We start from the raw sequence: 11,895 nt of genomic DNA, 5'->3' as shown, positions 1-11,895 counted from the left end.
GTAAATAAGACTGAAAATAACAACATTATGTGAATATATAATTATATAATTTACGGTTAAATAAATAGAAAAGGAAACAGAGAGGCTATATTTATTGCAAACTTTAAGCACTTAAAGTAACTAAATATGAACCCAAATAAGACTTTACTGACATAACAGCACACAGACACATACAGAGAAATTATAGGATGCAAACACTTGTGTTTATAGATTGACTCTTTTACACAGCATCTCCCTCTGGAGTATTACTGAAGTCAGTAAACAGTTGCCATAACTCACACCTTGCCAGTAAACAAACACAATGCCAGCATAAGTCACCTGGAAGAGGAATTACACATACAGGATATATATATATACACGCACACACACATGTGCAGACACATATTTCTGCACAGTGGAGAGAGGATCCTCATTAGCACTGACAGAAGTTAACTCAGTGTGTCAGCCCTCTCCTGTGTTCCTCTACCTCCTCCCCTTCCTCCCCCTCGTTCCTCTCTATTTTCTGCCAAGCGGTATATACGCTGGTGTGTCTCTGTCACAGCCAGCGATGGGTTAAGTGACACTCAGTGGATTGTAGCATCAACACAAGCAAAAACTCTCCCTGCCTCCCTCATATTATGTGTCAGCCCATGACGCCTGATGGGTGAGAGCTAGCATGCAGTGTAGCATGTTGGCATGCAGCAGAAAAGGCGTGAGGGTGTGGGGCGGCCGTAGAATCACACTGCTGTTTGAGGTCCTTTTCATTGATGGAAAAATGCACTGACAGAGCTGGTGCATGAGGCCTGTTAATTACTCTCTGACAGTTACACTATCTATCATCTCTCCTCTTTCATCTCTCCACCTCTTGCAGGGCTTCTGACAGTGTTTCCTTGCTGTCTGCTGTTGCATAGTGTGTGTTTGCGTGCATGTGTGTGTGTATGTGTCTCACTCTGAACAGATGGACTCCTGTCTCTGTAGCAGTCAGAGGCATGGCATTCACCTGTGTCAGCCCCCAAGCTCTTGTGCAACATGCTGAATGTTGCATCACTTGACATATGACAAGTGACAGGTGTCAAAGCACGTGCATGTAGACACACACAGAGAAATACCACAGCACTGATATCCTGTTAACTCTCTCTTTTCAGGCAATGTGGCGTGTTACTAAAGCCAAATTTATCATATAAAAAAAATACAATGTTATTTTTAATCACTTGAATGTGTTTTATGTTTTCAGCTTTTAAAACTATAAAAGTTAACTGCCTTGGCTCTGGCAACCAAATTTGGTATTACTATATTAGCTTCATTGCTGTGCAGCAAACTCCCCCTCAGTGTCAGGTCAGCTGAGTCAGTGCCACACTTGAAAAAGCTTTTAAAAACCTTTAAGTCTGTAATGATTGGCATTTTAATAATGTATTAGTCCAGTGTTTTTTTATTGTTTAGTTTTCATTGTCTAGTTTGACCTTTTCCTGTGACTGTTTCATTGTATTTTATGTTTTTTATGTGCACTTGTGAAGCACTTTGTAACTGTGGTATTGAGAGGTACAACAGAAATAAAGATTACTGACTTACTTATTTAAGGTACATTTTGATAAAATGATCCAGTAAAGGAGGTGGGGGAAAAAACAAGACCATCATCTTGACTTACTTTGAGGGTGAGCTTTCAAAGTCTTCCTCCCAGTAGCTCCGTCCCTCCTCACGATGCAGGTCAATGTCTTTGGTGGATGCAAAGCTCTGGCCAACTCCCTCACCACCGTGGAAATACAGGGCATTGCCCTCAGACTGACAGGCGTGCTGGCCAATAAGAACACAGGTATTAACACATGCAAGCAGTAACCACTTTTACAATGCAGTGTCTAAAGAAAATCACTCATAAATTGAAACATCTTCATGTGGAAAAGTTATTACCCTTACCTCTTTACCAAGGTTGGAAGCACCTTTACTCGCAACAAGGATAAATTGAGAAAATCTGCCTTTCAAAGGAGTTTCTTTATTATTCTGACTGGTCATTAGCCTATATATATATATATATATATATATATATATATATATATATAACCACAGGGCTTTGACTATCTGTGAAAGAAATCCATGTGTAAAGTAGGGAAGCCATATAAATGTCCCCTTGTATATCAACATACCTTGACGGTAGCTCCAGGGAAGAAGAGCCAGTTGGCAGTGTCTGGAGGGTCCAAGTTGTCCTCCATGAGGGGGGCTCTGTGGGCAGCATTGACCAGCAGCACATTGTCCAGCCCCCAGCAGGACTCATAGCCTTCGGAACCTTGGGGGGCCTCCTGAGTCCATCGGAGACGAACGCCATCAGCCTTAGAGTGATGTGGCAGGGGTAGCAGGTGGATAACGGTGCTGCTGTTGGTAGGCGCTCTAGAGGGGAGGAAAGCATACAACATGAAGGTCTTGGTGAATGTGTGTGTGGTGGTTGTGTTTATGTAATAAAGTGTTATATGTTCATGCACTAAATAACTATCATTAAAAATATAAATAAAATAAGGCTGAAATAGCCAAATATGGAGATAAACTGCATGCCCCTATGATGGAGTGAAACTGGAAAGCAGGCTTCAGAATGAATCCAAATGATTTAGTAGTTGATGAATTAGTTTCTGTGTCTACACAAAAGCATAACATGCACTTACTGTGGCTAAATATTGTAGTTAGAAGACAGTATCATTACATTATGTCTCTGTTTGAGAGCTGACTAAACAGAGGGAGGCAGGGATAAAGGGATGGAAAACAGGGGATCATAGAGACACAAACAGGAGAGGAATGACAAATTGAGAGGGGGAGGTGTGAATGAGGGAAAAAGAGAGGGCGGGTGTTCATAACAGATGGAAGGACTGTGGGATGGATGAGGAAGAAGGAAGAAGAGGAGAGAGAGAGACAGAGACCTGATCTTCTCCAGTGTGATCCAGTCATCTGAGGTGTTGGTGTTACCACTTAGGCTGTATGACACAGTGATGCTGGGGTCTGAATAACTGAACCGACAGGAGCCTGAGCCTGAAGAATACAAACACACACAGAGGACATATATGACCATTAACACACCCCTGTTGAGAGGAACAGCTGAAGTAACTGTTTCCTAGTTTCTTTTTTTCAACAATTGAATTTTATCAGCAGGGCAATGATCCTTTGTATGCCCTGAGGGGCAGCCAGGCACGGCAGGGTGGCTTCTTCTGACTGATTGCTCCCACATTCCCTTCCTCAGCCAAGTGGAAAATTATGTCTAAATGGTGTCATGGTGGAACTAAGTGATCAGCAGCTTAACAGGGCTGAGAGAAGTTAGGTATGAAGGGGTTGGACAGAGGTGATCAGAGGAGAAGTGCTGATGTAGGACCAAAGACCCTATAGCCAGATAATGCATCTGTGTATGTGTTTCTGTTTGACAAGTTCGTGTGGGATCAGACTATTTTTGCGCCTTTAAAATGCAGGTTCGAGAGGGTGCTGTGGGAGCTGGTGGGGTGAAGGGTTGCTAATGGAGGAAGCAGGCTAACCCTCATGTCTCCACCTTCCTTCTCCCTGATCCCTCCTCTCCCCCTCCTGTGTGGAGCGTCCATGTAAGGTCAGTGTCCTGCCGTGCTGCTCCATCCCCACTGAATACAGTGGTGCATTAACATGCCACCACTTCAATGCACCGCTCTACATACATACACAACAGAACTGCATCACAAACTCATATTAATGACCTGCAAACGAGAGCACAGCCAGACAGAACGAGAGATGGGAAAAAAGAGAGAAAGAGGAAATACAGGAGGGAGGGTGAGGGAGAGAGGGGCTGTAGTTCCCATGAGAACTGGTGGATGCATGTAATGGACATGAAAAATACAACGCCTCTAAAAACTCTGCCATGGCCTTCTGGGTGTCTTTCCAGAATATTGTAAATCATTCATTATTGTTATAGGAGAGGCAGAGCAGAGCAGAGAGAGAGAGAGAGAGAGAGAGAGAGAGAGAGAGAGAGAGAGAGAGAGAGAAACACAGAAATACACTGTGTACCAGTTGGCTTACTGTCGTGTAACAGGACTATTTCTTGTGGATGACAAAGGGATCTATTGTCCTGTCTGGAAAAGAATGTTTCGCACGCAGGGCTAAGATATTTGAACAGGGTTAAAAAGATCTCATGCATAAGCCTGTTACACAAAATCTGTCTTATTGTGCGTGTGGAGATTTAATACTCACCCAGTGCAAACTGCAGGACTGAGGCTGTGCTAGTGTTGAGAGGTACAGTGCTCTGGGGAAGATACACAAGCCAGTTTAAGATATCACCCGTAAATAATCCAGTCTAGTTAAATATTAACTACTAACTTCGGTTGAGGCATTTCCAACATGATTTGCACTAAAATTAAATTTTTAACCCAACACCAAACTGAAAAGCTTTGTTTCACTTAGGTTTTCTGGTGTCAAGTCTGTTTCACCTGTAATCACATTAACGATGATGTCTGTGTTTTCAACCTCACTGTAGACATTTTCTCCATCACTGACAAGTGACAACTCCAACCACTGGAGATAATCATACAGTATGGTATTCATTTACTGTCAATGGCAAGAATGTATGTTCTCATTGTTGATGATTTTCAACTTCATTTTCTGTAAATGTGTCCATGTTTCTTGATGCGCAGGCTTGTTGCACTTGACAGAAGAGCTGCCAGACAGCAGCATCAAACATTTGGAACAGTGACAGACAAAGCAAATGCTTATCAGAGAAGCACATAGAATCATGAGGCACTAAACACTGTGGACTAGCTTTCATCTCTTACAAGAGAATAAACAATCTCAAAGCAACTTCATAAAGACAGAAAGGGGGCATGAAAAGGTTTGATAAGTAATTATCAGTGGATGTGTGTGTTGAGATGATGTGTGTGTGCCACTGCACGTCAGTATCGTGATACTCCTGCACTTTACTTAACTTTTCATTTTTACCACAAACATGGGACGAATATCAAACTGTTTCATGATATTGGCTCTATGTTTCCTTTTAGTTGCTTTTTGTTTGAGGTAGGCCAGATATATTTGGGTATGTTTAGTCATGCCGAGCCACACATGCAAATAGACCAAACGCATGTGTGATGTGGGATTTTGTGTCATACCAGCTTGCTTTTGCTCACTAGATGGAGATGCATATGAATGTTTTAGCTCACAATATAAATGGAACAAATACAGAAAGTTGCAAAATGTGCTATTTGCTTTGTTTCTAAATGCAAGCTTTTATTTAAAAAAATCTTTGGAATATCAGAGTCTAAGTTCTTTGTTATAATGCCACAATAGTTTAGAAGTTTGTGGAGAGTTTATAGAGATACAGATGTTTAAACATGAGATTCTACTGTGGTTATAGCTTGTATGCTGTAATTTACTGTAGCTGTGGTTGTAGCTACTGAGTGGTTGGCTTGGATGTATGGTCAATGGGCCGTAAAATGTACAGCGGTCACAGTGTGGTCAAACATGGCAGTTACCAGCTCTCGCTCTCCAAAGGGCTCACAGAAAGTCACCGCTCTGCCATGCATCAGTACACCACACTGCTCCCCCACCTCGCAGTTACTGCATTCAGACCTGCAAGAAAAGAGGAGAGAAGAGAAGAGAAGACCGCTAAGAAGACTGAATTATAACAAAATTAAAATATATCAAGGGAGAGTACAGAAGATGTAGATAGTGATTGCATCTAAGATTACAAAAGGGAGTCGTAACCTTTTCACCTACCAGATGCTCGGGTCCAGCTCTCCTTGGAGGTTGGAGTCAAAGTCGTCACGCAGCACAGCATGTTTGCCGTGGAGCTCCACTATACAAACACATGCACCATATGCTCACAGTTAGACACAATCTCCATGACACCCTGTCTTTTAATGCTGTAATTACCTGTGTGATTATAATATTAAAAGAAAAGAAATAACAGCATGAAATACAAACTAACCAAGGCTAGGTCTCAATGGGGACTCGGTTGGAGCTGAAAGAGAGAGAGAAAAAGAGAGTAAATATTGTTATACAGTGGCAACATCTTGTATGTACAAGTATAGTCTGATGTTTGTCTAAAGCCAGTCCTGGGCCTAACACACAGGCAGTTTTTCTTAGGCAGATCAAAAACTGGAGAAGTGCATGTATGCACCTTGTTAGTAAAAAAGTTCAGACTGCACAGATGTTTCACATCTGTGGAGTTTCATTGTTAACTGCATGGACTAAATGTGTTAGTCAGTGAGTGCAGAGAAATGGGCCTGTCCTTAAATCCTCTCTGAGTGAAACTAACTTTCTCTGTGTCCTGGCTGGCCATGGCTGCAGTCTCCTGGCTGCTGCTGATGTTAATTCCTTTCAGTAATGAAAGGCCGGGCGGCCATGATTAACGGTTCAATGCCAATTAACCGCTATCCTCCCCAGAGGCGCCTGTGTGCTGTAATCTGTGGCCACTGCCTGCCTAATACACTCAACCATCAATCTCTCCCGGGGGATGCAAAGCTCTGAGAAGCGGAGGGAGGTGAATGGAGGAGGGTAGTCAGTGCTAAGATTTAATGAATCAAACATGGGTTTTCAAAAAACACTGGCTCTAACTCAATTACCGGGAACACTTTGTAGAATACAGTCTGCGTCCACATTTGAGCAAAATACTGTAAAGTTGCAGGGTATGGGTGTGACATTTGTGCTAGAAAAGATGGAGGAGGTAGTGCATACTTAATCAGGAATTGTTGATAGATTAGTTTGGTGGAAGTTATGTTTTATTAGCTGGTACAAAGTGGAAAAAAAGAGATGGGAAAGGTGTGACAAGTAAAGCAGTTCGGTAAACATCATTTACTAAAGTCACATGCTTTGTTGTATATTTAAGATTCCAGTACTGACAAAATAACGTACAATGCTATTTGGACACATTTGTTTTTGTCTTGTTAAGCATATAGTAGAGTTAATGTCGCACAGCCATATTAGAGAATTCGAGTTTAACCTTGTTTCATGATCAGTCAGTGTTGAGTGGCAGAGTGGCTTTAACCAAAGTGAATGTTCAGTCCCTTTGGGCTTTTTACTCTCCTCTTGTATTTTTTAAGACCCAACTCCAGACTGAAGAGGAGGATAATCTACCACAGTGTTCTCCATCCAGGATGAGCATGCCCACCTGATAAAGCACACTGAGATAACACAGAGAGGACTCGTTCCAAAGTTCCATTTCAAGTTATTTAAGACTTTCTTTCAGACCTTACTGCAGTTCTAAAATTTCCTTGAAGAGAGGAGCTTACGTTTGAAAAAACCCATCTAAAACTCTTAATAAAAAGAAGAACCTGAAAACAAAAGGTTTCTTACTATCGTAATGGCTCTGCAAATGTCTTTACTTTGAGCTCAAGTTTCACTTTCATTAGCTGTCCTCATTTCTCCCTATTCGATCCAACTGCTGGGCACTTAGAAAATGGATTTATGATTCACAGAGCGCTGGTAAAGTTTCATGCTGACTGTAGAAGTTGAAGTCTTAGTGGCCTGTGTGACAGAGCTGGGCGGTTCAGTGGCTGCGACTGTTGCTGCTGCTCGGGTGGGCCATGATGCTGGGCTCGGGCTTGACGATGAAGCCCATTAAAAGCAGATCAAAGGGACTTCTTCCTCCCTCCCCGTTTCTCCGTGCTCTCTCCCTTCCTCGCCCTCTAATCCTCCAGTGTGTGCTGATTCAAAACATGTTTAGAGGAGCTATCAATCCCAGCATGTGTAACTCTCTCATGTTTCTTGTACCTTATTAACATTCTTACTAAACTATAATAACAATGAAATATGCAGTGTACTCAGTTTACATTATCTTACATATTAAACCTGAAAAGAGCGTGTACTAAAACATGATTCCTGGTAATCCACCCTCTCAAACTGAAATACAGTAATAAATGCTTGGTTGGTATTCTGCTCTCTACAGTCTTCTCCCGCCTCTCTCTTAAACAAACTCTTTTAAATCGCTCTCAGTCTTTCTATTGAGGCCATTTGGCTGGAGAAAGGCCCAAAGATTTTTTTTTTTTGGGTGGATAATCCCTTCAAGCTTCCAAAAAGGCCTCATTTACAGTTTCCTTTCTCCATGCTTCATCACGCTCTCCTGCTGTCTCTCTCACTTGCCTTCTATCACAATCTCTCCCTCCTGCCCACCCCTCCATCCGCACCCATTCTGTCTCTCTCTGCCTAACCCTCTGCGCATCAGGGGCAGACAGTGGCGCTCATTTCACTTGGATTAATCCCCTCTCACTTTCTTAAAGACTTCAATTACTGCCTCCTCTATTTGCGGCTCATCTCTGCTAATGCCTGTATCTCCCTGGCCAGGGCTTATACTCACAAGCATGCAGAGGGACACACACACACACACACACACACACACACACACACACACACACACACACACAGAGAAATGCACACATACACACATATGGCTTTGCTTTCCACAGCTGACCCAACTCTCTTTGCTTTTTCGCTGCTATGCACAGGCACACATATAAACAGAAGCAACAGAAAGGAGGGGATTCTCAATAAAGTATACCGGGACTAAAATTGGATGGGTGCTGATGAGCGGGGTTGGGGTGATACGAGGAGGGACTAAATGAGCATAAGCTTTGGCAGACTCAGACATCTCGGCACAAAGAGTGCAGGGCACAAGTCATGTTAAATCTTCTCCCCCTCTTCTCTCCATCTTCCAGCTCTAATCTCCTCTCTCTCCTCCTTTTCTCCCCACCCTGTAAACTGCTGCCACTCTCCCCAATCTCCCTTGTTCTCCTCTCATTTGCTCTTTTTCCCTTCGTCTGACTCACATCCTTGACGACGTGAAGCACGTTTGAAGTCGAGTTGCTCCCGTCTAACTGCAGGTTGCAATTACTGACTCACCAGGACGCAGGATGCTATTGTTTTTCCTTCTACAATGACTAAAAAGAAATGGTTCTCCAAGGTTAGATTGCAGCCACTTGACTCCACTCAACGAAAACTAGGGCCTTTGTGTGGGCTTCAATTGGCATCATTACAATAATCATAGGTTAGTCGAGAGGAGATCAGCAAAGAAGTTAGACTCACTACAATTTTCCAATTTCCGTGTTACCTTTCCTAGCTGTGTTTTTACATAAAGATGGAATGGAAAGATAAAGATGAGACATATTTTTCTTCACAGTAGAAGAATGAAATGTCTCGAAACACAAGGACTGACTTATTTTTGCCTTTTCGTTTATCTCTTACAAAACAGTAAAAGAAGAAAAACCTTAATGGCAGAAGAACACAAAAAAAGACTGGGAAGAGAAAAATTTAAAAAATAAACAAGACAAAAGAGGGTTCAAGGAGACAGTCAGGATGCAAGATGGGATGTAAACTAGATAGCGAGGTCTCAAGGTTTCGTGCTGGTGAGTGATGAGGGATGGCAGGCAAGTGGCGTTCAGCCAGGCAAGCAGGCTGGCTGGCAGACTGGGTGGGTGCCGAGGAGGTGGAAGAGTGGAGGCCACCCGTCCCTCCTCTGTTGCACTGTGATCAGGCGTCCCTCAGGGAGCAGTGGCCTCTTTGAGTTATATGTCCCTTTAATAATCCATCTGGGGTGCAGTGCACTCGGCCAGGCCCATAAAGACCTGATTTATTCCCTTGCTGGAAATGAGAGGACCTGGCGATGCTGGGCAGAAAGCAGGGACTGCTGGCCCTGCTGTCAGGAGATAGAGCTGATGGACGGCCTGCAGCGCCATTCAACACCCACAACCACTCCACCCTTTAGCAGAGTACTCTTTCCTAGTCCACCCCTACCTCTCCTCATCCCCCGCCTTTGCTCTTCTCATCTGCTCTTAATAAGTATTTTTATGGTCGCTCAGTAGGAGCAGAAATATACTTCTGTTTTATCCTCCTGCCTGTCTGTTCATGTACTTGCAGTCATTTAAAACTGTGGCGGTGATTTGCATTTTGCTGCGTCATGCTTTAAAGCATCTCTAGGAGCCTGTCCAAACAATTTGGCAATGTGAACTACTCTGTTGTGCTGTGCATTTCATTTGGTTGCAGCAGTATTTGTCAAACCCCATTAGTTTTGTCTTCTGAATCCCCAAGAAAATATGGGGATTTTTTCTGCACTGGTTGTTGAGTAACGTAATAGGGTTTAGATCAAAGCAAACTAGAAGGAAGTTGAAGGAATGAATTGGATGTTGAATGCAGGAATGAGATGAAGAAGGGTGCTGGCACTGCAAAAAGAAGCTGTGAGAGCACAGGGGAGAGCAATGTGTCTGGGACCAGGCTTCCCCCAACACTGCTAGACAGATTATTTTACACATATGTACACACACACACACACACACACACACACACACAGACACACACACACAAATCCAGCCTTTGCTTATGTCTCAGCCGGCTTTTAGGGGCACCAGAGTGGAAACATTAAAACAAACACCTGTCTCTGTGAACTTGCAGGGAGGCTTTCTGTTACTGAGACGCAAAGTGCTGCATGTCAGACGTTCCACGACAAGTTAAAGGCTTATATCTCTCCTCTTCTTTCTTTATCCTTAAATCTCTTATTTACATTAGAGTTTATTCCTCCATCTCTTTATCGTGCTAAGCTCAAATCCACACTCCAAAGTTACCTTCCTTTTCCAGCTCCCTGGCTAATCTGCCCATTTGTTCGTAAAGTCTTCACCCTGGCTGATCAGCCCTGATTGCCTTCTTATTTGAGCAGCTTGCCCTATGATTCTCTCCCTCCATCCCTTCCTTTCTCCTTTCCTCCTTCCCTCCCCTCTCCTCAATGGATCATAACCCTGCTTTAGATAGCTTTCATTTCTCCAGCTCTTCAAAGCTTGAGTCTTAAGCATATGAACTTCTGAAGTGTCTTGAGCTGGCCCTGTATCTTTTATTCCACTCTGAATGCTAATGCCTAGATTTGAAGTAACTTTGCTCAGAGCAACCTGCACTCTCTTTGCCACTCTGCAGCTGAATTTGAGACGGTAGCCTATTTGATCCCGCCAGAAGGGAGAAGTCTACAGACCTCTGTCTCACCTGCTGGCAAGTCTGACTTTGCTGAAGGAACTAAGACAATAATCATAATTTATGTATGGGTTTTCACTATTGTTTTTTTTTTTTCTGAGTTGGTTTCTGCATTGTCACACTTACTCTGCACAGTAAAGTTATTGAATTTCATGAATGTCAAGAATGTTTTTTTTTATCTGCATACTCTTTTGAAGTTGCAGGTTTTGGTCTGGAAAAAGGAAGAGGGGTAAGTAAGATCAATGGAGCGGAGAAAACTGACGCTTGTCTGAACAATCCACAAGAGACAAGAAATGATCAGACCCATTTCTGTTTCTGTTTCCTCCTCTCTCTCATCTCTCCTCCATCTCCTTTCACCTTCTATTGCCAATGGCATGTTCATTTCTCATTTGTAATTCAGATTTCCTGGCGTAGTTTAGCAACAGAACGACCGTTCAGTTACTGGCCGTCAAAGGAACTTGCCTACAACAAGGTCGGCAACCCGTTCACATCTACTCCTTCCCCACTTTTAGTTTGTTAATGATGTTTAATCACCTGAAATTTATGACCTTCAGGTTTCTCATTACTACTATCTTTTCATCCCACCAGCTTTGTCCTTCTAACCTTCTGTCTATCCTTTACTTATTAGAGAGAAACTGTCATTACTGACTAATTTATAGCTCTACATCCCTCAGCTATCGCTCCTTATCTGTGTTACCACTGTCTCTCCCACCTTACGTCCCTCTGTACCTCTTATACCGGTACATGTTCTCTGCAAATTACTTTTTTTCTTTTCTTTTTTTTTTAGTTACTTTCTCTGTCTGCTCCCATTCACAACTTGCCTCCTCCAAGGCCTTGTAAGGTCTAAATCTCTACTTTCCAGCTTGTCTGCTGTGAGTAGTTGTGTGTTAGTGTGATACTGCAGGGCCTTGGCACTAAACAACTAAAAGACTGTTGTTGGCTGCAGATATTTCATTTGCAGAGGAAGTAGACTGGGGCAGTGTG

At 42.9% G+C, this 11,895-nt stretch overlaps 1 protein-coding gene across 3 annotated transcripts in view; it reads right to left on the bottom strand.

The window, feature by feature from the left end:
- Positions 1-11,895, bottom strand: part of reln (reelin) — a 91,039-nt gene that overhangs the window by 31,735 nt on the left and 47,409 nt on the right. For all 3 annotated transcript variants that reach the window (XM_051382116.1, XM_051382117.1, XM_051382115.1), the window contains exons 5-11: positions 5,891-5,923; positions 5,680-5,758; positions 5,436-5,532; positions 4,165-4,216; positions 2,880-2,988; positions 2,118-2,358; positions 1,625-1,770 (exon numbers count right to left, since the gene is read on the bottom strand). In XM_051382116.1, coding sequence (XP_051238076.1) covers positions 1,625-1,770; positions 2,118-2,358; positions 2,880-2,988; positions 4,165-4,216; positions 5,436-5,532; positions 5,680-5,758; positions 5,891-5,923 — 757 coding nt within the window. The remainder of the gene's footprint in view (positions 1-1,624; positions 1,771-2,117; positions 2,359-2,879; positions 2,989-4,164; positions 4,217-5,435; positions 5,533-5,679; positions 5,759-5,890; positions 5,924-11,895) is intronic.

The sequence above is a fragment of the Dicentrarchus labrax genome, unplaced genomic scaffold, assembly GCF_905237075.1.
Source record: "Dicentrarchus labrax unplaced genomic scaffold, dlabrax2021, whole genome shotgun sequence".
NCBI classification, from domain to species: Eukaryota; Metazoa; Chordata; class Actinopteri; family Moronidae; genus Dicentrarchus; species Dicentrarchus labrax.
Note: the sequence above shows the minus strand (reverse complement) of the source record. Positions and strands in the feature narration are given on the sequence as shown.